Source organism: Otolemur garnettii, unplaced genomic scaffold (genome assembly GCF_000181295.1).
Source record: "Otolemur garnettii isolate 467f Iridium unplaced genomic scaffold, OtoGar3 scaffold00010, whole genome shotgun sequence".
NCBI lineage: Eukaryota > Metazoa > Chordata > Mammalia > Primates > Galagidae > Otolemur > Otolemur garnettii.
In genome coordinates, this window is record NW_003852405.1 from 19767550 (window position 1) to 19794297 (window position 26748).

At 34.8% G+C, this 26748-nt stretch overlaps 1 protein-coding gene across 3 annotated transcripts in view; it reads right to left on the bottom strand.

Annotated features, from left to right (window-relative positions):
• PKN2 (protein kinase N2) overlaps positions 1-26748 on the bottom strand; it is a 138154-nt gene that overhangs the window by 68487 nt on the left and 42919 nt on the right. For all 3 annotated transcript variants that reach the window (XM_003784175.3, XM_003784173.3, XM_023509802.1), the window contains exon 2: positions 9186-9486. In XM_003784175.3, coding sequence (XP_003784223.1) covers positions 9186-9486 — 301 coding nt within the window. The remainder of the gene's footprint in view (positions 1-9185; positions 9487-26748) is intronic.

A 26748-nucleotide genomic window follows, 5' to 3' on the forward strand; every position in this document is an offset into this window, starting at 1 on the left:
GTTGCAGCCATCATTGTTGTTTGGCGGGCCCAGGCTGGATTCGAACTTGCCACCTTAGGTGTACGTGGCTGGCGCCTTAGCCACTTAAGCCACAGGTGCCAAGCCTAAATAGAACTTCTAATAGTAAAATAAATGTATAGTTACAGAAAAGTAGAAACACAAATGTGATAAAGAGCAAACAGGTAAACAGAGTAATACAGAAATGAAGATTGACTTAAAAAATTAATATGCATCGAATTTGAGTTCCAAAAGAAGAATGTAGAAGGAATACAGGAGGTACAATAAGGGGACAGAAGCTAAGAATTTCCCATAATTGATGAAATACACAAATCTCAGACCCAGGAAACCCAATAAATTCCAAAAAAGATCAAATGAGAAGGAATCTACATCATTAATATTCAAAGTGCAGAAAATTGAAGGCAAAGACTATCTTAACAATGGAATACAGGGATTCTACTAAATAATATTTTCTAGGTACTGAGGGAAAATAAATATACCCCAAACAATAATAAATATGTTAATTATATTATACTTATATTAATAAGTATCTTAATAAACATACCCAAAACTATAATAGGCAGTCCCTGGGTTATGAACAGGATAGGTTCTATAAGCTTTGTTCTTAAGTTGAATTTGTAAGTTGGAACAGGTAAATTTACTATTACCCATAATAGCCTTTGTTCCTAATTAAGAGTTATACGTAAGTTGTATGTCTGTAACTCGGGGACTGCCTGTATAGCAAGGGGAAATATCTTTCTAGATTATCTTTCCTTTATTTTGGGAAGAAAAAGAAAAAATGATTCTAGAAGGAAGGTCTGAGAAGAATGAAGAAATGGTGAACAAGAAAAATGAGAAACGTGGGTAACTATAAATCAGCGACGACTGTACAGAACAATGATGATTAGAAGTCTTTTTTTTTTTTTTTTGAGACAGAGTCTCACTCTGTTGCCCTGGGTAGAGTGCCACGGTATCAGCCTAGCTCACTACAACATGAAACTCTTGGGCTCCAGCGATCATCTTGCCTCAGCCTCCCGAGTAGCTAGGACTACAGGTGCCCACCACAATGCCTGGCTAGAGAACTCATTTCTGAAACTGAAAATAAAAGATGATAGAACTATGATAGAACTATGATAGAACTATAGTATGGACAACAATGACATGAAAGTAGAGTGTTGTTAAACAGACTGGAGTTAAACTATTTTAACTTTATTGTATGGTATAGGAAGGTGTTATACTATTCAAGAGTATAGCTGATAAAAACCACACAAGATATTTTGAACAGAGAATTTAATACAGGCAATTGGTTACATATAGATAGTCAGGTATTGTGCAAAGGATGGGTGATAAAGTGGTGGCAAAATTCCTTTTCTTAACAAGCTCAGAGTCACATTAGATATACATTTATACCCTGTATGTATATGTATCTGTCAATACATACAAGAGTGTATGTGTGTATATATGAACAACTTCTAACATATTGCAAAACTGAATTTTGTCACATGCACTCATATACCAACCACCTAGGTTCTGCCAGTCTACACGTGCACACATACATCCAAGTAGAGGCAAAAAAATAAAGCACACATATCTGACAGGAGAAAAAATTAAGAGTTGGATTAGCAACAGAAGTCAAAGTCACATAGGCAGATGCCAGACCATATGAAGGACATCTATGTCATGCTATAAATTTGTAGTGTATTCTATAGAGAAGGAGGAGCCCCAGAAAAGTTTAAAGCAAGAAAATAATAGGATCAATCTGAATGTGCACCAGGTAAAAAATACTGGTAGCAAGGAATTAAGGAAATATTGGACTTGTAAACTTTGGCAGTATGAACCCAACACTCAGCTACTTTTTTTTTTTCCAGAGAGAGGGTCTTGCTCTTGTTCAGGCTTGTCTTGAACTCCTGAGCTCAAGCAATCTACCTGCCTCGGCCTCCCAGAGTGCTGAGATTACAGGCAGAAGCCACTGTGCCGGGTCTGCAACCACACAATTATGGTGCAGCTGAATGATATCTCAGATAATATGACTTTTGGTCTTTATTTTTAATTAGTTGAAGCTCTATGCTCAATATTCATAAAGTGATACTTGTATAGCCTTGCTTATGGAACAAGGCTACTTACTTAGTGCATTTAAAAAAAATTTAAGAGGAAACATAGTCAAAGTGAACTTAGCCAAATCTAATATTATACCAAAACACTACGTTATTATTTATCCATTTCCTCAATAGACTTCCTGCTGTAAGTGTCTTAAGTTACTATTCACTGATCAACATTTTGCTTTTCACTTAGTACTTATAAGTTGATATTTTAAAAATAAACTGCTCCAGAAGCTGGCCATGTGTAACAGTTATGTTAACTATTTATACTTCCCTCAAGTCCAACTCTCTTGTTTAAACAAATATGCTTACCTTTTATAGCCATCTGGAACTTGCTCAGATTGTAAAGAATGTTCACATATTATTAATGGATGCTTAATCAGTTAATGTACTCAAGATGACCTTTGTTAGATGTCACCAACTGAGGTAATTTTGCTTAAATATTTTACAACGAATACAACCTCTGGTTTAAGCTTGCTTAATATGTTACAAAAATAGACATGAACATGTTTTTTGTAACATTAAGGTGAAATATACAAGGTATTAAAAATTCAGAATTGCCTATTTCTGTTATATCTTAATGTTTAAAAACTGCACAGTGCATCTCCTAGTAGAGGAGGCTTCTTTCTGCATATAACTCTATACCTAAGGCATGCACAGTTCTTTCATAAATTCTCCTTAAGATAGTGCTGCTTTATTTTTCTTTTCTCCCTCTCATGACAATAATGTATATCAACCACTACACACCTGTTAGACCGGTTTAAAAAATATATATATATGTATAACAAGTGCTGGAAAGAATGTGGAACAATTAAAACTCTGATGCACTGCTGGTGGGAGTGAAAAATAACATAACCCCTCTAAAAACATCTGGCAGTTTCTTATAATGTTAAACACACTCTACTACTACATGATTTGGCAATCCCATTCCTCACTATAGTTTACCACAGTAAACATAAAACTTTGTTTATAAGAAAACTTGTACATGAATATTTACAGTAGCTTTATTGATGATTGCCAAAAAATAGAATATAATCCTAACGTTCTTGGTGAAAGGATAAACAAACTATGGTACGTCTATACAATGGACTACTACTCAGGAATAAAAAAAACCTACTCATACATACAACAGCATGAAGGATCTCAAAGGCAACATGGTGACGTGAAGTCCGTCTCAAATGCTTAACAAACTTTGTAATTCTATTTACACAACATTCTTGAAAAGAAAACTACAGTGACAGAACAGGTTAGTGGCTGCCAGGGAACATGTAGTTGGGAGAGAATGTAATACAAAAGGAGAGCATGAAGGAGATATCCGGAGGACTGCAACTATTTCTTTTCCTAATTGTAGTGGCAGCTGGATAAAACAATCTTAAAATTCATGGATTCGCATTAAAATTTAAAAAATGAACTTTACTGCATACTAATTTTGTCAAAAATGTGTCATCAAAGAGTTAAAGGATTAGGGGTCTATGAATCATTTAATCCTATGATTTTAAAGATAAGGAAACAAATCTAAATCCAGGGGCACTAACGAGTAACTTGCTAATGATCACACAACCTGCTTTCCTTAGAGTTCACAACTTAATACAAAGAAAACTTTCTCATTCTAAATACACTCTAAGAACTTAGAAGAGTTTCCTAAGATTAACTCCCAAAATGCCATAAAATTATTAGTTCTGTACTAAATCAGTATTTTTCTTTTGGATTCCTCATATATATATTTTTAAATTCACTACATGTGTATTAATAGGCAAAAACCAATCTAAGTGTGGCGGGGTTTGAGAAAATGAAAATGTGAAGAGGTATAAGAAAAAGAAGTAAGAAGAAAACAGAGACTATATAGTATAAAATCTTAGGTATACTTAATACAAGAAATAATCTCCTCTTCTTTTGGGATGATACACTTAAGAGACCAAGATTCAGTAACCTGGTTCTTTCCCAGTGGAAGTGTCAGGTTCCAATGAAGACTTAGATTACCACTACATTTTATAGAGGTAAGTTTTTTCATAAGGTACAGTTAAGTCTCAACTAACCGTATCTTCATAATTTCCGTGTGGGAATATATGGGAATATAATATCCCATGAAGCTACTGTCTTTTTACATTTTATTTATAACTGACAAATAATAATTGTATATATTTACGAGGTATGATATGATGCTTCATTGTGTGTATACTTAATAAACTGTGGAATGATCAAATTAGACATTATAATTAGTATATTCATTACCTCAACTATTTATTACTTCTTTTTGGTACAAACATTTAAAATTTTCTCTTTTAAGAGAGAATGTGTGTTATTACTCACTATAGCCACCATGTTATGTAATAAATCACCAGCACTTACTCTAATTGAGACTTTGTACCCTTTGACTAACATCTCCTATTTTCTAATCTACCCCGACCACCCCAGCCTCTGGTCATCACCATTTTATTCTATGTTTCTATGAGTTTTGACTATTTCAGAGTCCATACATAAGTGAGATCATTCCTTATTTGTCTTTTTGTACCTGGTTTATTTCACTTAGTGAAATAAATGCTATAGGTTCATAAATGTTGTCGCACATGACAGAATTTCCTACATTCAGTAAAGCAGAACAATATTCTACTGTCATTGTATGTGTATACTACATTAAAAAAATCCATTCGTCTGGCTTGGTACCTGTAACTCAGCAGCTTGGGGCACCAATCACGTATACCAGAGCTGGTGGGTTCGAATCCAGCCCAGGCCTGCCAAACCACAACTACAACCAAAAAATAGCAAGGCGCTGTGGCAGGCGCCTGTAGTCCCAGTTACTTGGGAGGCCGAGACAAGAGAATCTCTCAAGCCCAAGAGTTTGTGAGATGTGACATAGTTAGACTGCCTCAAAAAAAAAAAAAAATCCATTCATATGTTGATAGACACTTTAAAGATTATTTCCAAAGCTTGGCTATTTAATGCTGCAATGAATGTGAGTGAAAATGCAGATATCTCTTTGACATCTGATTTTGATTCCTTTGAATATATACCCAGAAGTAAAATTGCTTGAGTCATATGGTAATTCGATCTTTAGTTTTTTGAGGACTACTGGTTTTCTAAAGAGTAAAAGGAAGGGTTCCCTTTTCTCCATATTCTTGGTAACATTTACCTTTCAGCCTTTGGTTAATAGCCAACCTAAGAGGTATAAAGTGACTTATTGTGGTTTTAGTTTACATTTCTCTGATGATTAGAGACAAAGCATTTTTTCATATATCTGAGGGCCACTGTAAGTCTTTTGAGAAATGTCTATTCACTCTCTTTGCCTCTATTGTAAAATAAGGTTATTTCTTTTCTTGTTATTCGGAGTACCTTGTATAGTTTGGATATTAGCCCCTTATCCAATGTATGATTTGCAAATATTCTTCCCCAATCTGTAGGTTGTCTCTTTACTCTATTCACTATTTAGTTCACTATGCAGAAGTTTTTAGTTTGGAAAAAATCCTACTTGTTTATTTCTGCTTTTGTTTTGGGGTTTTATCCGAGAATACACAACCAGACCAATGTCATGGAGCTTTCCCCTATATTTTCTCCCAGGTTTAGAATTTCATTTCTTATGTTTCAGTTTTTACAGTCTATGTTCTGTTCACTTTTAAATAAGGATAAGAGAAGGGTCCATCTCCATTCTTCTGTGTGTGGATATCCAAATTTTTTCTTTAAGAGACTATTCTTTCCTAGTGTGTGTCATTGGTAATTCTGTTGACCATAGTTGTGTAGATTTATTTCTGGGCTCTCTATTCCACTTCACTGGAGGGTGTTTCTGTTTTGATTACTGCCATGCTATTTTGATTACTACAGCTTTGTAATGTATTTTGAAAGCTGGTAGTGTGATGCCTCTAGATTTTTTGTTCTTGATTGAGATGGCTTTAGCTATTCCAGGTCTTTTATAGTATCATACAAATTTTAGGACTGTTTGTTCTGTTCCTGTGAAGAATGACATTGGGATTTTGATAGGTTATTACATACTACTACATTTGTAGTAGTATGGATATTGTTAACAATATTAATTCCTCCAATTCTTGCACACAGAATGTCTTTCCATTTATTTGTATCATTTTCGATTTCTTTCATCAATGTTTCAGTATACAGTTCTTTTACCTTTGATTAATTTTACTAGATTTTTAAAAATGCTATTGTAAATGAGACTTTTTTCCCCAGATATCTAGAAATGCTACTGATTTTTGTATGTTGTTTTTATCCTACAACTTTACTGAATTCCTCTATCAGTTCTGACAGCTTTCTGGTGGAGTCTTTAGGATTTTCTATATATAAGATTACACTGTCAATATTTCTTGCTTTTCTGTTCAGATTGCTTCTATTTCTTATTCTTACCTAACTGCTCTTGCTAGAACTTCTAGCACTATGCTGAAGAGAAGCAGTAGACATCACTGTCTTGTTCCCAATCTTTTCTTTCTACACATAATTTGTTTATAGAATTTTTATCAATGCTTTTCTGTACCTATGGAAGTAATTATATGGTTTTTGAATGTGAGACTATTTTTAAAGTAAGTAGTAAATGAACAGGAAGCTTACAGCATCATGGGGATGAAAAGAACAAAAAAATTCATTTCCTACCACTCTTAAGAATAAATGAACATGTTTATTTTACACACCCTGACATTATAAGTAATATTTCAGAGTTTTAACAATAGTTAGAAAGTTCCTCTGATAAAAATCTTTACAATACAAATAACTTAAAGATTTAACAGTGTTAATTATTACAGAAGTAAATTATCTTTTTTTTTTTTTTTTTTAAGAGACAGAGTCTCACTTTGTCACCCTTGGTAGAGTGCTGTGGCATCACAGCTCACAGCAACCTCTAGCTCTTGGGCTTAGGCAATTCTCTTGCCTCACCCTGCCAAGTAGCTGGGACTACAGGTGCCGGCCACAATGCCCGGCTATTTTTTGTTGCAGTTTGAAATGTATTTTGAAAGAAACTCTTAACTACTCAGACAGCAATCACTTATACAATGGAAACTTAAATTTTGTCCTCTTTCCTTTATTCATTCATTCTGCTTACTGCTTAAGTACTCCCAAGACAACAGGAATTGGCCAAATCTTTCTGCTATAAATCCACTCAATACTGCACAGAACTGAAAAGAAAGCACAATGTCCTTGAATCCTCTTACCAGATCTAATCTAAACTAAATTCATTTCTTTCCTAGTGAACAATGTAAAACATCTAAAATTTTATGGCAAGCAATGTGAAATTAATGTTAAATGTAACTTTTATCTTCAGTGGTGTTGTTGCTTTTACTGATTGTCAAATCAATAAAAAGCAAAAAATGGGCGGAAACCTTATTACCCCAAGTTGTGTGAATATGCCATTCACAGAGCTGCTTTTTAAAAATAAAATCAATATTTGACTAACTTGTCAAGTTTACTGCAAACAAACTGAAGTATTAAGAAGCTACAGCAGAACACCATATTTTACGTAACATTTTCCCTCCAATTATTAGAAACAGCAATATTACAAATAGTGAAAAAAGGAAGTTTCTGGCTTTATTCTAAAACTTCTTTAAGGCTTTGTTCTCTAAGTTATTTAATGTTTAAAAGCCATGATTAATTAGGCTTTGATACTAATTGTAAGAACTAATACAAAATTCTGATTTGAATCACGAAATAGTTATTGGTATTCCATGAGGAGGAAAATATTTTCCCAAAATAAGCAGAGTTTAAAGCTCCAGTGCTGTTTCTTCTTTTAGACTCTCCTAAAGATGTAATGGGCCAAAAATGTAGAGCTCGGCAGAGCTCCAACTGAACAGGCTATTTCTAAGTTTATACAATATTGCTAAAAACAGCATTTTCATAATACATATTTCCATTTATAATTATTGAATATGTGGGTATGAAAATACTAGATGAGGAGTTGAAGGGTTCTTTTTAATTAGCTTGGTGATTCTGAGCACATTAATTCACATCTTTGGGATTATTTCAATTCTAAAATTAGAAGATTGGTTTCTCATGATTTCTTTCATTTTAAAGATTTAAATATTCTTATATGTTTAAAATCTCTACATAGAGAACAGAACTCTTAAACCCCAGATGTTAAAAGTTACCTAGGAAAACATGTTTTATCAAGTAAACTGAATGTCAGAAGTATTTTCTGCAGGTTTTGAGATTATTAATTTGAAGTTCTTAGTCAAATTTATATATTTTCAAAATCAAAATTAATTTTACTTACATATGTGATTCCTTGTTAGCTAATCACACAGGTTCTTCTAACTATTCTGTGGTGCTAGATGTATGACTTCATATATATACCATTCTTTTTCCTTTTCATATGAAGAAACTAAAGGTCATAGTTACTAAATATGATACCTTGTTGAAGATGTAATTTTTGCAAAGACAAAACTATTAGAGCAAATGTGTCTTATGTGATTTTTTTTGTATAAAAAGCTATAGAAAGAATATACACACACACTATCACCTGACATATATATGGATGGATATTAGCACAAATATAAAACATTTTTTTCTAGAAGGATACACAACAAAAAGTAATGTTCCCTTTATAGGGAAAATGTCTAAGGTATAGAGAAGTAGTTTTGCTATTTTTATTTTTGGCTTTTTCAATTTTTCTTTCTTTTCAAACAATATACCTAGTAGTGTAGTTAGTTGTTAATTTAGTTGCTTAGAGCACAAAGAACAAAGGTTATAGGTGTGATTAATAACATTTGCAAAGAATAAAAATATCCCTTGTTCACAGAATGTATTTTTAACTTTAAAAAGTCATCTGGCAAACTTGTGCGGCTGATCACAAGGATGAATCAGGTAAACTCATGTGGCTGACTGAATACATTAGTACCAGAAAATAACTCTAAGTAATTTCCTACTGACAGAAGATATAAGAGTGTACATTAGAGTTACTCATCTCTAAGTAAACACTTCAATTTTCATACCCATCAACTCACTGCCCTTCTGAATGGAATATAAATAAAACTTTAACCATGAGAAAATAGTATCTGTACTTTTAGAAAAGCTAAAATCTAAACATGCCCCAAACTCACTATTTTCTAAGATGATACATTTCTTATGAGTATACCATGTAAACAAATAAAAGTACTATACCTGAAACATCTTCTGGATCTGATACAACAATATGTGCGTTTAATTCTTGAAGCTTGTGATGTAGTTCTTCTAATTTTTTGTTTGATTTTTTCAAAATGTTGTCTACATAAGCCAAACTTTTTTTATCTGTTGTAACTTTCCTTAGATTTTCAGCTCCTTCTTTGATTTTCAGTTCTTTCCTTATTTCTCTCTTGATTCGATCCTTAATATCATCCAATTTCTGTTGCACCATGGTATCTGAAAAGTCTAATTTTTGAACAGCACTCACGTTCTCAGAAAATGGAAGACTTCGAGACTCCCCCTACAGATAAAATAAATGTAAGTATGAGAGTTTAGTAAAGTTGGCTGCTCAGTAAACATGCAGAGTTTTCAGAATAAGAGATTCTTTATTAATTACATGATATTTAACTACATTTAATTTTCTTCTCAATAAACAGGCTTACTTTTATTATAACCATACAAAAATATAAGTTGAAAAACTCTGTCCATTCACCACGTCAGATGACTTGACAAATACATTTACACACAAAGGTTGTACAGAAAGTGGATTTTGATATCCTATGAACCCAAGTTAGATCCAAACCCTTCTACTGTAGAATAGTAGTAGTAGTAATACCTTTAAAAGATATTACAATAATTCCAAATACTGTAAATAAGGCTCCAAATATAATTCTTGGCTCATTGTTGTCACTTAATAAATGGAAAGCATTATTAAATTTTATTAAGTTTATCTTTAATAAATCTCTTAAAAATCAAATTAACAAAATAAAATAAAGTACTACCCTATGACTACTTTTAGTTAATAAATTAAATGTATTAGTGCTTGGGAAGACTATATCCACAATATGATTAATGCTGCTGCTCCTCTGTGGATACCAAAATCTGCAGATGTGCAATCCTTTATATAATTTGAGGTAGTACTTGCATATGTAGTATAACCTATGTTCATATCCCTCCACGATATTTTAAATCATCTCTAGATTACTTCTAATACTCAATACAATGTAAATGCTGCATAAATAACTGGTATGCTGTATTATTTTATTTGTATTATTTTTAATTGTTATGTCATTATTTTTATTGTTTTTTTCCCCTAATATATTCAATCTGTAGTTGGCTGGATATGCAGATACAAATACATAGATAAAGAGGATCAACTGTGTATTTCACAGCTAGCTACTCAAACTGATAATTTGGTTGACTCACTACAAAAACATCATTATTAGAAAATATTTCTAAATTATATCCTACTGAAGGAAGCTAATACATAGTACAGTTATTCATCTTAAAACGAAAATCAAGGCCAGGTGCGGAGGCTCACGCCCGTAAATTCCAGCACTCTGGGAGGCCCAGGCAGGTGGATTGCTTGAGCTCATGAGTTTGAGACCAGCCTGAGCAAAGCAAGACCCCATCTCTCCTAAAATTAGAAAAAAAACTAAGGCAAGAGGATTGCTTGAGCCTATGAGTTGGAGGTTGCTATGAGTTATGATACCATGTACTCTACCCAGGGCAACAGCTTGAGACTCTGTCTCAAAAATAAATAAATGAGTAAAAAAGAAAAAAGACAAAACAGTTAAGCACATCTACTGTGCATTTACAAGAACCAAAGTTAGGTTCTAGATATTTGTATATCATTCACTATTGTAAAGTTCATTAGTATAATACCATAGGTTTTAAATTTTTTAGATTCTGAAACACAAGAAATCAGAGACAATGGTTACCTCTGGGAAGGGGGACTGAGTTTGTGAAGGACAATGAAAGAGAAAGACACTAACCAGACAGACTCCGTATGCCTTTCAAACACAAACCCAATTAAAAGATTTTCTGTAAATTTTCTGAGAATAGACCATACCCACACAAATGAATTCTATCTAAATTCTTGATGCAAATATTTTACACCTAATTCTTAATCTCTAAAAATTAGGCATTATGCAAAATAATGGAAAAGGTTAGCATTTAAAATGAGAGATATAGGATCTACTCTTGGCTTTCATACCAATTGAACCTGTATGAGCAAGCATTTTATACAAAAACATTTCTATAAATGTTTTAACCTTTTTAGGGCTAAGAATTCTTTTGAAATTCCAACAAAAAGCAGCATATCAAAGAAAATTTAAGGTTTATACATATAATTTCTAGGTTCCATGGATCCAAGCTTAAGGATTCTTAGGTAATCTACATCTATTTGCTTTATATTTCTGATTTATACTGTGGAGATAATAGAGGATGATCTAAATTATCTGGGCCAAAGTATTGTCTAAATTTTTCAACACTTACAGTTTCTAAAGTTTATGAGTCCATCTTTGGCTGGTTATCTAAAACCAGACATACTGCATATGACTACTGTCAAAGGATAAAATCCACATTCTTGCTGTTTAGCTTTAAGTAAAGTGGACCAAAGCCAACAGGGCTTAGATTTAAAAAGAAAAGAGTTTGAGTTAATCCCATTCTTCTAGATATTTTTATTTCAATTATAAACTTATTAGAAAATATCATACGAAGTACTTTCACAAATTCTGTGTTTTGAAATTATGTAGTAAGCCAGATGTCCTCAAAATTTCTCGGTTCACGGTACCCTTAATATCTCAGTAATTTTTTTCCTTATTCCTCACAGGCCACAAGAAATACCCAACAGTTCTGTTTATTAAGTAGTACAGTTCAAATAAATTAGTAAGTACTTAATTTAGTTATTTGAAATAATACACATAAATTGAAAAGTAACATTTTAATTGCATTCTTTAAAAACCACATTTTCTGACTAATGAGATGTGTCTGCCTATTCAGATACTTTGCAATTCCTCAAACCCCGAAATCAAAATAGACACTCCCACCCTCATTTCCTGTTCTACCTTACAAAGGTAATAATCTAATATTGAAATATAATTTACTCCAATTAGCTCACAAGGTGTCTAACAAATTAAGGGTATCAATGTGTTTCTCTCAAAAATTTAAAATATCTCAGAGTTTGCTGAGATACTCTTGAGAGTCTGTCATGTTGCTCAGTTTGAAATTATGGTGCTAAGCTTTAATATTAAAATAAAATGTCATATGAAGACGGCTCTTCATTAATTCCTCTTTCCAATTTGCTCCCTAAATTCCACTCATATCCAGTTACATAAATTTACTACAAGAGAACATCTCCTGGCTCAGCCCCTGCACAAGCTGCACCTTGAGATACAATATCTCCCCCCCCCACCCCCACCCCCCGAACTCTCTCTTCCAATTCCTTCCTTGGCCTACTTAACTTTTACTTTGTCTCAAAGTTCACAGCAACTTTGCCTCGGGAAGAATTTCTTGCCCAAGACCCTTGGTCAGACTTTAGTTAAGTGTCTCTCCTGTTGCTTTGCTACTGTGTACCTTATTTATTAAATAACGATCCTTTTTCTTATCTAGTCATTTCTAAGACTGAGTTACTTCAGGGCAGGGCTTATGCTTGGCAGAGTAGGGGTTTTTTGCCCCCTTAATGACCTGTCCATTGTATTATTTACTATTCTTCTTTTAGAACTAAGGAAAACTTGTTACTGCTGAGAAACTCATGCTTTCCTCTTTCTGATAAAGAGAACTTGGAGGAGAAAGGGCAAAGCAAAATGGCAAAACAGGACTTTCCAACAACTATCTACCCATAGAAACATTAACTTGAACTATCTATGGTGATAGTTCCTTCCTTAAGAGCTAAGGAAGTCAGATCAGAGATCATAGAACTTGGTTTTAGTGTAATACTTAAGAAAAGATTCATTGCAAAGGGTATTAAGAATAGAAGAGTCTTACTGCCTGCCAAACTCACACAGAAACACAGTCTGTTAGAGGAAGGAAAAGGAAGTAAAGGCAGGACTTTGGATGGTAGCCCAGTGCCAGGCTTGCTATAGTAAAACTCAATGCCAGGCAGAACCTCTGGTACCTTAACCCTAGACCAGAGTATACAGACTTAAGTCTCTGGACCTGCCTGAATACTTGTGGGATAACTAAACCTTTAGTGGAATAGATACATATTCTGGTGGTCTATAGTAGCCTCAGGCCATGAGTGAGCCTGAGCAGCAGATAGGTCACAGTAAAGTGGGCTGAGAGGTGTCCTGGGCATGCAGTGGTCCTGGCAGCCAGGGAATGACCCTACTATCAGTGAAGCCCATGAACAGTGGCTCCTGTTTAGATGCCAGACAGACATGTTATAGCTTCAGTGAGATGGACTGGTGTTCAGGCCTGCATTATTCTGGCTGTCTATAGTGGTCTTGAACCCATAATAACTTCACCAGCAGGCAGGCTATAGTGGCATGGGCCATAAGCATACCTAGCATTATGGTGGCTGCAGTGGCCATAAGACTGCTACCTCCTTCCTTTTCCCTAACACCAGGCAGCACAGTGCAAAGAGAGATATTATTTGCTTGTAAAAAGGAGAGGGGACTGGACACATGATGCTGCCTTGGAGTTTTGTGATGGCATACCATGGTGAGGCCCAGCACTGGGCAGAGTCCCAGAATACCTGACCCCTGCCTCAGCCCCAGGCAGAAACTCACAGACTACTCTCTTAAGGCCCCACCAAAGTCCATTTGGGCCAGAATACGCCAACTTCAAACTATGGTGCCCCCTAGTGCTGAAATAGCAGCAGTGATCACAGGCTTAGTAAACATAATAATAAAACATTAACAATCAACCTGTTTAGAATCTCTGGAAGGACAGACACAAAGCTAGACTATAGTAAATACATAATCCTTTAATGTGCAATTGTTGTGTTATACCCACAAGCATCAAGAACATATAGGGAATCATGGACTCACCAAATGAAGAAAACAACCCTAAAGCAATGGAGGAGTATAGTGTCTCAAAGAATTTAAAGTAGCTATTTTAAGCAAATTCATGAACTTCATAAAAAAAAAATCCAGTGATTTATCACAGAAACTTAACAGAGATTGAAATTATTAAAAACCCAAAAATTCTGGAGCTGAAAAACATAATGAACAAAATGAAAAATTTGATAAGAGTATCAAAAGCAGAACTAATCAAATAGAAGAATCTATGATCCTAAAGACAGGCTACCTGAAAATATAGTTGAAGGAGAAACAAGAACAAAGAAAGAAAAGGAATGAAGAAAGTTTACGGAACTATGAGACAGCATCAAAAGAGCAATATTTGGGTTATTAGTGTTCAAAAGAGAATGTCCGGGTACAGCTTCCCAAATTGAGAAAAAGATACACACACACATACACACACACACACACACACGTTCAGGTAAAGGAAGGTCAAAAGTTAACAATCAGATTTAACCCAAATAACTCTACCCCAAGACATATTATAAGCAAGCTCTAAAAGTTCAAAGACTAAGAGAGGATTTTTTAAAACCAACTGAGAAAAGAAACAAATGACATATAACAAATTGGTTCCTATTTGCCTGAAAGTGGACTTCTCAACAGAAACTTTCTAAGACTGGAGAAAGTGGGATGATACATTCAAAGTTTAAAATAGGAAAGGGGGAAAAAATTGCCAACCAAGAAAACTATACCCAGCAAAACTACCTTAAATAAACCAGAAATAATTTCCCAGATAAACAAAAGCTAAGATAATTTATCACCACAACTATCTTAAAAGAAATGCTAAAGAGTTCTTCAAAAAGTAAAAAAAATTTAATGTATATCAAGTAAAAATCTTAAGTTATAAAACTCACTGGTAAATATACAAGCAAACCCAGAATCTTCTAATACCGTAAATGTGGTACATAAACTACCTATATCACTAGTGCAAATACTGAAAGACAAAACTCTTAAAAATAATAATTTGCTAGGAGATAGGCAATATAAAAAAATATAAAATGAGCCATCAAAAACTACAAATGTGTGAGCCAGGCACTGTGGCAGGTAACTGTAGTCCCAGCTACTCCAGATCACTTGAGGTTTAGCTAGGTTGAGGAGTTTGAGGTTTAGCTAGGTTGATACCAGACCACTTGAGCCTGGGCAACAGCACAAGACTGCCTCTCACACATACCTCCCCTATAAAATATGGGAGGGAATGGAGACAAATATATAGTTTATTGCTCTGTTTATTGTTTCTTTTCCAGTCTTAACAATCAAAGTTAAGTTACAGGAGTTTAAAATAACTTGTAATTACAAGATTTTTTTATAAGCCTCATGGTAACTAAAAACTAAAAACCTAAAATAGCTAAAAACCTAAAATAGATACACCAAAAATAAAATGTAAGGGATCCAAACACACCAAAAACCAAAACGTAAGGGATCTAAAAAATCACTTAGCCATAAAGCAAGACAAAATGAGAGAAAGGAAGAAGGAAACAACAAAACACAAATAAAACCTAGAAAACAAGTAGCAAAATAGCAGCAGAATGGAATTTTTTTCCTGTTTAAAGAGCTCTTTTTCATTTCTTTTAAGGTAGTTGTGGTGATAAATTATCTTAGCTTTTGGAGGCACATGCCAGCAATCCTAGCACATCCTTCCTTTGGGAGGAAGACTGATTGAGGCCAGGAATTTAAAAACATCTTGGGCAAAAGTGAGACCCCACACTACAAAAAAATATTTAAAAATTAGTTGGGTGTGCTAGTGCATGCTTGTACTCCTAGGTACTTGGGAGGCTGAGGCAGGAGGATCTCTTATGTCCAGGCTGCAGTGAGGTATGATGATGGGCCTGCACTCTAGCCCAGGCAACAGAGCAAGACACTATCTAGAACAGCAGTTCTCAACCTTGTTACCCACAGGAACTGTACTAAAGGGTTGTGGCATTAGGAAGGTTGAGAACCACTGATCTAGAAGGAACAAGAAGGAAAAAGGAAGGAAGGAAAATAAAACAGACCAAAAAATTCACAGAAGATCAATTAAACCAAAGTTTAAATACACAAAATTAAAAAACCTTTAGATAAACACCCCTCCTCCCCCAAGAAAGAAGACCCAAATAAATAAAAGATGAAAAAGGAGACATTACAGGGGCCAGGTGCAGTGCCTGATGCCTGTAATTCTAGGACTCTGGGAGGCAGAGCCAGGTGGACTGCCTGAGCTCAGGAGTTTGACACTAGCCTAAGCCAGAGTGAGACCCTGTTTCTAAAAATAGTCAGGTATTGTGGTGGGCACCTGTAGTCCCAGCTAGTTGGGAGGCTGAGGCAAGATGATCCCTTGAGTCCAAGATGATCCCTTGAGTCCAAGAGTTTGTGGTTGCTGTGTACCATGATACCATGGTACTACTAAGAGCAACAAAGTAAACAAACAAACGAAAGAAAGGAAAACAAAAGAAAAGAAAAAGGAGACATTACCACTAATACCACCACAAAAATACAATGACTCACTGAAGACTATTATGAACAACTATATACCAACAACAAACTGGAAAACTCAGAAAAATACAGATAAATTCCTAGACACATACAACTTACCAACAGTGAAACAAGAAGAAATGGAAAAGCTGAATAAACCAATAACAAGTAATGCAACTGAATCAGTAATAAAAAGTCTCCAAAGAAAAACCCAGGACCAATGGATTCATTCCGAATTCTAGCAACCATTTAAAGATGAACACCAATTTTTTCCAAACTATTCTAAACAAGTGAAGGGGAAAGAATTCTTCCAAACTCATTCTATGAGGCCACAATAACCCTGATTACCAAAATTAGATAAACACATAATGGTAACAATAAAAAACCCCGAAAACTGCAGGCCCTATCCTTGATAAATAAAGGCGCAAAAATCCTCAACAAAATACTAGCAAACCAAATTCAACAACACATTAAAAAGATCATTCATCACGATAAAGTGAAATTTATCCCAGGGATGCAAGTTCAACATACAATAAATATGATACATTAACAGAGTCAAGGACAAAAGCTGTAAGGTCATTTTAATAGATGCTGAGAAAGTATTCAATAAAATTCAACATCCCATCATGATAAAAACTCTCAACTAACTGGATCTAGATGAAACATAACTCAAAACAATAAAAGCCATGTACTATAAACCCACAGCTAACATCACACTGAGCAAGGAAAAGTTGAAAGCATTTCTTGTAAGATCTGAAACAAGCCAAGGGTGCCCGTTTTCACCACCGTTACTCAACATAGCCACAGAAATTAGACAAGAAAAACAAAACAGTGTCCAAATTGGGAAGGAAGAAGTCACTTGTTCTTGTTTACAAGACAATATATTAATTATACTCAGAAAAACCTAAAGACTATCAAAAAAAAAAAAAAACAATAGAATAGATAAAGGAATAGATAGATAGATAGATAGAATAGATAGATAGAATAGATAGATAGATAGATAGAATAGATAGATAGATAGATAGATAGAATAGATAAAAGAATAGATAAAGGAATTCAGTAAAGTTATAGAAAACAAAATCAACATACCAAAATCACTGACATTTGTATATGACAATAGCAAACAATCTAAAAAGGAAATCAAGCAATCAATTCCATTTATATTAAGTACCAAAAAAAAAGATAGATCGAGAAACAAATTTAACCAAAAAAAGTGAAAGATCTCTACATTGAAAACTATAAAATACTGATAAACTGAAGAGAACAGAAAAAAATGGAAAAATACCCTGTGTTTGTGGATCGTAAGAATTAATACTTTTAAAATGTCGATACTACCCAAACCTATCAAAACAATGTCATTCTTCAGAGAAATAGAAAAAACAATCCTGAAATTCATACAGAACTAGAAAAGACCTCCAAAAGCCCAAACAATCTTGAGCAAAAAGAACAAAACTGGAGGCATTACACTGACTTCAAAACATACTACAAAGCTACAGTAACCAAAACAGCATGATAGTGGTATAAATAGAAACAAACCAGTAGAACAGAATAAAGCCAAGAACCTACCGTGTTTTGACAAAGTAGTCGAGTACAAACAATGAGGAAAGGACAATAAATGGTGTTGGGAAAATTAGATATTCACATGCAGAAGAAGGAAATTATACCCTTTTATCTCACCATGTACAAAATCAACTCAAAATGGATTAAAGAATTAAATATAAGACCCCAAATTACAAACCTACTAAAAGAAAATAAGAGAAAAACTCTATGATATTGGTCTAAGCAAAGGGTTTTTGGACAAAATCTCAAAACACACAGGCAACAAAAACAAACACAAGTTGAACATTCCAAATCTGAAGATCCTAAATCCAAAAGTCTCCAAAATCCAAAACTTTTTGATTGCCAACATACACTCGAAGGAAACCGAAGCATTTTGGATATAGATCTGGAATGTTCAAACTGATAAGAATAATGTAAATATTCCAAAATCCAAAATCCAAAACAATTCTAGCTACAAGCACTTTGGATAACCTATACTGAACCTATCCAAACGGAATTGTATCAAATTATAATTCTTCTGCACAGCAAAAGAAGCAATCAACTGAGCAACTTACAGATTGGGAGAATATATCTGCCAACTATACATTTGATAAGAGGTTAATATCCAAAATATATAAAGAACTCAAATAATTCAACAACAAGAAAACAAATAATCTGACTTTAAATGTGGGCAAAATACTTGCATAGATATTTCTTGAGAAAAAAAAGACATACAAATGGCTAGCAGGTACACGAAAAACTTCTTGATGTCACTGATTATCAAATGCAAATCAAACCTAAATGAATATTACCTCATTCTAGTTAATTTGGCTAGTATCAAAAAATCAAAAGACAAGTATTGGCAAGGCTGTGGATAAAATGGAACCATTACATATACTGCTGATGGGAATGTAAATTAGTACAACTATTATGAAAAAGCAGAATGGAGGTTGCTCAAAAAGTTTAAGACTGAACTACCATATGATCCAGCAATCCCACTACTGAATATATATCCAAAAGAAAGGAAATCACTATGTGGAAGAGATACCTGTATTCCTATGTTCACTATTCACAACAGCTTAAATGGAATCAAACTAAATGTCCAGAAACAGAGGAATAGATAAATATAGGGTATATGTAGGTATATACAATGGAATAAAAAAGGATGAAATCCTGTCATTTGAGACAACAGGGATGAACCTAGACATCATTATGTGAAGAGAAATAAGCCAGGCATAGAAAGACAAACAATGCATGATCTCACTCATATGTGGAACCTAAAAAGTTGTTATCATAGAAATAGAAGAAGAACAGTGGTTATCAAAAGATGGGAAGCAGAGTAGTGAGGTGGGTAGGGAAGATGAGGAGACATGGGTATTAATAGGTATAAAGTCAGCATTAGATAAGAGGAGTAAATTCTGATGACTAGAGCTAATATTAACGTATTATTTCAAAAGAGTTCAGAGAATGGACTCTGAATGTTCTCATCACAAAGAAATGATAACTGTTTAAGGTAATAGATAAACCAATTGCCTTGATTTGATCTTTATACAATATATTCACGTATGAAAACATCATATTGTGCCCCATAAATTTGTACAAGTATTTTCAATACAAAAAACAACACATGAACAATAAAAACAGAATCCTTTCTCTAAGAAGCTCAAAGGCAAAACTGATATTCAATCATAGCAATTATTATTTTAGCTAGAATTAATTATGAACTATATACGGTTAGCATGTTTGTTTCCCCTTCCTTTCCACAGGTCGAATTTTAAATCCTGTTTTAATCATGTTTTTGGTTGTAATGGCTCAAATCCCTTCTGGGAAGAAGTAAAGTACACATACAATTTAATCAATAATTTACAATAAACAAATACCCTCTGATAGAAGATAAGATTATAGCACTTTCTATTAACCCTTTTCTAAAAATTTTGGTTGTAATTAACTGTCAAAGTTACTGGAAAATGTAACTGTTTTGCATTTGGAATAATGGATACATTTTCCACCTAATAAATTATGCCTCTATCCTATAAAAGTAATAAAAATAATTATAGCATAATGTCAAGAATTATTACTAGGCAATGAAATAATATTCTTGACCTTTGTAAATTAAATTAGACTCAGGAAAATAAATAGCTACTTAATAGTGAAAACTTTTAGCGATAATCTTTGTCTTGGTAGATTCTATCATAGGCAGAAATAACTGTCTTCACCATACATGCTACCACAATTTGTTTACAAGCTTAACACTTTCACCCACCATTCACAACTATTTACTCTCCATAAAATTTCATGCCTCCCTCAAAAGTATGTAGTAGACAGCTTTCCACACCTTTTCAAATCAAAGCAAAGTTGGATCCATCCCCTAATCACAAATTCCCTTCAAAATTCATTAATATGCTCAGAAAAGTATGGAGAAAAGAATCCCATGTACTAATCTTAAACATAAAACTAAAGTCTTAACAGTATTTGAGATCATTCATTAATCTTCCAGATATAAAAGATACCCCATAATTCTCATATCTTTTATCACTGAAGTCACAAGCTTAGTCACTCCATTTAAGTCACATTAATAAAATACTTCGCTGTTTACCTGTGTGTTACCTCAACTTTATTATGCCCAATTTCTATCACTATCAATCTAAGTCTACCACCACCAAATAATTGTTCAAAATATTTCACAAAGTCTTTCATGATCAACCCTCCTTTCCAATTTTTAATATATTTTAAGTTTCACTTCACCTATATCCCTATTGCAGTTATTCAATCAGAGGGTCAAATCCAAACATGGGAAAACTGTTAGTGAAATTAATACCCCCAGGATATATAGTACAGCAACTGAAATAATGTTTAAGTAAATTTCATGTGGCTAAACAAAAGAAGGAATAGAGACCCTGATGAGTAAAAGACAAAGAATAAAAATTAGATGGGCTTCCAAGGGAAGTAAAATAAATTAAAAATTCAGTGGCTAAGTTAAATAGATTAGACAAAGACAATTAATTAGTATACTGGCAGGTAGATAATTCTGAGGAAATTACTTTGAATTCATCACACTGAAATTAAAAAATAAAAAGTGTGAGAGAGTAAGAGGTGCTGAAGATAAAATGAGAAGATTAAATATCCATTTAATAAGAGTTCCAAAATTAGAGAATAAAGAAGATGGGGAATAAGCAATATATGAAGGAATAAATGTGTAAAATTTTTCCAGAATGAAGAATTATATAACCTTAGACTGAACACACCAAGTTGCAAAAAAAGACAAATGAAAATAGTAGTGATAACAAACACAGCAAAGAGTAAGTTATTTTACCTACAAATTTTTATCTACAAATTAGATAATGACAATTAGATTGACAGACTTTTACGAGAGTGGCCCCAAACTATCAAACTTCTATAGAATTTTCAGATTTTGGCTCGGCGCCTGTAGCTCAACCGGCTAAGGCGCCAGCCACATACACCTAAGGTGGCGAGTTCGAATCCCCAGCCCGGACCCGCCAAACAACAATGACAGCTGCAACCAAAAAATAGCCGGGCGTTGTGGTGGGCGCCTGTGGTCCTAGCTACTTGGAAGGCTGAGGCAGGAGACTCGCTTGAGCCCAGGAGTTGGAGGTTGCTGTGAGCTGTAATGCCATGGCACTCTACCCAGGGGGACAGCTTGAGGCTTTGTCTCAAAAAAAAAAAAAAAAAAAGAATTTTCAGATTTTATCTTAAGGTCTTCGAATATTGCTAAAGCTTTCTCTACAGTTACCAGAAACAGACAAAAAAGAAAAAAACTTTGCTTCAAAATATTAACATTGTGGAGTAAATTGCAAATAAACTAGCCCAGATTCCATGTTAGATTTACATCATTCCTCTGTTCACTAATAATGTATGGATTATTTGTAATAAAGAAAAATGATGCTATGCATTAAAGGAAAAAAACTACACCATTTTGCCTATTAAATTTGCAAAGATTTTTAAAATTGTAATGTTGGCTATAAGCTAGCTTTATACTTTGATTACCTATGTGCCTGTTACCATTTTCAAAAATCTACAGTCAACATGGATGAGAACTCCAGATTGTCAGATATGTCAAATAAAGTTATAAACCACAACAAAAGTAAACAAAGACCTTCTTTATCTAAAAGAAACCAAAAGTAACATTCACTTTATCTCTACTTTGGCAAATGTAAAAAGATTACCATGAAATCTTGTGCTACAAAATATCTGCTATTTAACTTTCCTATTTTTATTCAACATGTTTTCACTGCAAAGGACCAGAATATACCCTCTACTCTAATAAGACCTCGACCTCTAATATCTGACCTATGTGCTAGTCAAATATTTCAAATACACAAATGTGTTAATAAGTATTTAATAAATACAACTATTTTTTGTTCACCAAATAATGAAAATGTTCATCTTTAGACTAAAATATAAATTGACATTTTTAGTTTACTATACTTTAATAATCTCACAGTAAAGAAAAACACTGAAATAACAGTAAGATCAGACTCACAGGACAAAATGAAGAAAAAAGACTGTCACTTGTGACCAAGTACTACTTCATTTAGGGAGAGACAGGAAATGATGTTTACTCCTTACTGGCCCAGGTCCCAGAGAAGAACTGAAAAAGCAGCTGTTACTTTCTCCACATTTCAGAAATACAAAACAGTCTGACCTGATAGATGCCAAGAAATGCTAGAGTACCTGAAAAACTCAACTTGGTACAGTGATTCGTATACTGTTTCTGCTAGAAGTAATTTCAAAGACCATTTTGGCTAACTCTCTTAATTCTGGTTTTGGGAAAAGCAGGGCACCTAAGCAGTTAGCCTTAGGTAACAAAGAAAAGTCAGTGACCTGGCTAGGTTTAGGATGCTAGCCTTCTGACTCTTGGTTTGGTGTTATTTTATTATTTCATATTTTTTTATACCAACTTCTTAAAAGGGGCCTTTTGGAATACCATTTACCTGTATTTGAACTACACTTTGACCTAACTGATTTGCAGTGGGACATACTTTCTCTTCCTTTCTAATTCACACTCATCCAAATACTTATACCATGGAAGCAAAGCAAGAAAGCAAGAAAATACTTCTAACACCGGGCTTCTGGCACTCGCTATGAAACCTAAGCATGTCAGTTACCCCATCATTTGGCACCTATTAGCTCATGGGCAAAATGGCATTTGGTTTTCTTGTCTTTTAGGTTTATTTAAATGTTATTTATTCAAAACACTCATTGAGTACTAGGCAATAGTAACATAATGACAAAAATGACCCAATCCCTCTTTCTTTAAGGAATTCCATTTATTAGGGAAGACAGACATGAAAATCAAACATGATTTAAAGCAGCAGCAACTCCTTCACACAAATGGGTGCCATACCGTTTTTTTCGTTTTGTTTGTTTGCTTTAAACATTAGTCTCGGTTAGAATGTAGTGTTATGAAAAGAATGAAGCATTTGAAGTCAGATTGGCCATGTATTAATTCTGATACTACAACCAGGCTAAAGCTTCAACTTCCTCATCTGCAAAATGGAATTAATTACTATCTTTGCTTTTTTTAAGTCTCACGATAGCCATGCCCAAGGCTAAGAAAGAGACTTCATAATAGAGTTCCTGGCACATAGCTGGCAGTGAAGTAGATATTGCTGGGTGCCAACATAATACCCGTCCTCCCATTATCCTTAATAAGAAAACTCCCATTTTGTTAGATGCAACAAAGTATACAGATAAAATTCTCCCTTCTTCAGACTCTTGTGGCTAGAAGTAGCCATATAACAATTCTTATCAAAGAGAAACAATCCCAGGGTTCTGAGTGAAGTGCTTCTCCCTTTCGTTTTGCCCAGAATACAGAACAGCCATCTACTGACAAGGAGGGGGAAAAAAGGACAGACAATAACACACGGGAGATGGTAGAGCACAGAGAGAGAAGCAGCCTGGGCTGCCCGCGGCCTAACTGAACAGTCTGTAAGCCCTGGACAGCCTATCTTTGGACTTCTTGTTTTACATGAAAAACAAACCCCTCTTTGATTAAGGCAAGATCATAAAGGACATTGTAGGGCCAATATATAGCCTTGGCTTTGACTCTGGAAGGTTAGGGTAAGACTTCCCCAAAGAAATAACATAATATGACCTCCTGTGTTAAAAGCAGATTAGAGATTAGGCAGGGTGGCTTATGTCTGTGATCTTAGCATTCTGGGAGGCCGAGGTGGAGGAACTGCTTGAGTTCAGGAGTTTTTGAGACCAGCCGGAACATAGGGAGCTACTCAAAATAGAAAAATTAGCTGAACATGGTGGCTCCTGCCTGTAGTCCCAGCTACTCAGGAAGCTGAGGCAGGAGGATTGCTTAATAAGCTCAGGAATTTGAAGTTGCTGTGAACTAAGCTGAGGTCATTGCACTGTAGACCAGCAACAGAGTAGCCTCTGTCTTAAAAAAGACAAAGAAGAAGAAGAGTAGTTTGGGAAGAGGCAGGAGGCAGAGAAACTCATGAGGCTATGAAACTGCTACATATTGGCCTCGTATGGATCCTACCTCCCTGCACTCAATCCTGCGTTGATTCTGGGATGGATGGTCTTTTGACTTATTTTGACTGATAATGCCTGGTAGGAGTGACAGTCTGTGATGTTCAGGGAGTTTCAAGCAGGCCTTAAGAGGATTCATAGGTTTTGTTTTTGCTCTTAAAAACCCAACTACTATGTAAAGAAATCCAGGCTGTTCTGCCAGAGAGGCGGTCCTAAAGATGAAAGAAGCCATGTGGAAGAGAACAAAAGCACTCCAACATTTTCTAGTCATTCCAGCTGAGATGCCAGACACATGAGTGAGGCCATTAGTGGACATTCACCCTAGCTCAGCCACCAGTTGAATGCAGCTGCTTAAGTGAGCCTCGCTGAGACCAGCAGAAGCAGCACCTAGGGTACTCGCTGAATCTTGAGATGACTTTGCTGTGCTGCAATAGATACAAGACACAGAGGCTAATGCAATAATGTAGGCAAGCAGCAGTGATAGCTCTAAGCAGTCTTTTTGATTGCAATTATTATTAATTAGTTTCCATGGACTTCTGATGGATAACAAGTGTAATAATTTAATTTTAAAAGGAGAATGTTAATAATATCATTATAATAGAAAAAAGAGTAAGCAATTTTCTTTTTCTTTCTTGCGTAAGATCTCCCCATACACAAACTTTGAGAATGTAGGCAGAGATTACAATACTTATCTAAGAAAACAAAATACATAGTTACTTTTAAAAACAGATATAAATATTTGTTGAATACCTGCTATGTGGGCTATATACTGTACTGAATATTGGATACAGAGTGGTGGGGGAAAAAACACCAAAAACATAATAATCTATGTCTACATTAAGCTAAATAATAGTTCATAATGATGTCTTCAACTGGATCCATCAGTACATGGATCATCCCTTCCCTCTCTGGCTTTCCTGTACATTCTTCTCCAACAGTGAGAAACCTGCCTGCTACTATCCACCATCCATTTACTCAAATATTAAACTCCAAGATAATGTATATAGCAGGATCAGAATCACTAACCCATACCTCCATGGAAAACAACTTTATCAACTAGAATATATTAGTAATGTGGCTACCTATTCTTCTGTAAATCCAAACTTCTTCTAAAGAACAATTTTTGTTTGTTTGTTTTGAATCAGGATCTTGCTCTGTTGCCCAGGTTGGAGTCCAGTGGCACCATAATAGCTCATAGCAACCTCAAAGTCCTAGGCTGGAGTGATTCTCCTAACCCAGCCTTGTGAGTGACTGGGACTATTGGACACATGCCACCATGCCCAGCTATTTTTTCCTACATTTTTGTAGAGATAGGGCCTTGCTCTTCCTCAGGCTGCTCTTGAACTCCTGACCTCAAGCAATCCTCCCAATTCAGCCTCCCAAAGGGCTAGGATTACAGACATGAGCCACAGGTACCTGGCCATTAAGTCTACTAAAAAAAGAAAAACAACTTACTCAAGAGCTTATGTCTAGTAGAAAATAGACATTAAATAAGAAAATTACAACTAAGAATTATGATAACTGCAATGAAAGAAAGAAAAAGAGGAAATAGTGAAAAACCTACTTGTTGGGCAGTACCTGTGGCTCAAAAGGGTAGGGCACTGGCTCCATATGCTGAAGGTGGCGGGTTCAAACCCAACTCTAGCCAAAAAATAAAAACCTACTTGTTATTTAGGTTAAATATCAAGGAATGCCTCTCTGAGGGTTAATATTTATACTGAGACCTGAGAGATGATTAAGAGTTATCCAAAAGGAGGAGAGAAAAAAGAAGTGTTTTGCTTGAGGAAATAAACCAGAAATCACAACTATCAAGATTTCTGGTTCTTCAAGACTGGCAGTTTGAACCCAGCCCCCAGCTAAACAATAATGACAACTGCAACAAAAAATAGCCGGACGTTGGGGCAGGCCCTTGTAGTCCCAGTTACTTGGGAGGCTGAGGCAAGAGAATTGCTTAAGCCCAAGAGTTCTGAGGTTGCTGTGAGCTGTGACGCCATTGCACTCTACCAGGGGCAACACAGCAAAACCCTATCTCAAAAAATAAAAAAAAATAAAGATTTCTGGTTCTTGACAAGAAAGAACAAGCTCACTTCTCTCTAGTCCTACCTATTAAGTACAGTATAGACATAATATGGCAGGTAACTAGGAGACTGGGAAAGGAGGAAGCAGGCCAGTTAGCAACTTCAGGTCTTGAGGGAAACAAGACTAAATTCCTTGGGTTTTTCCCTTTATCACAAACTCCTCCAGATTAGGTGCCAGAAGTCTAAAATCCAGAA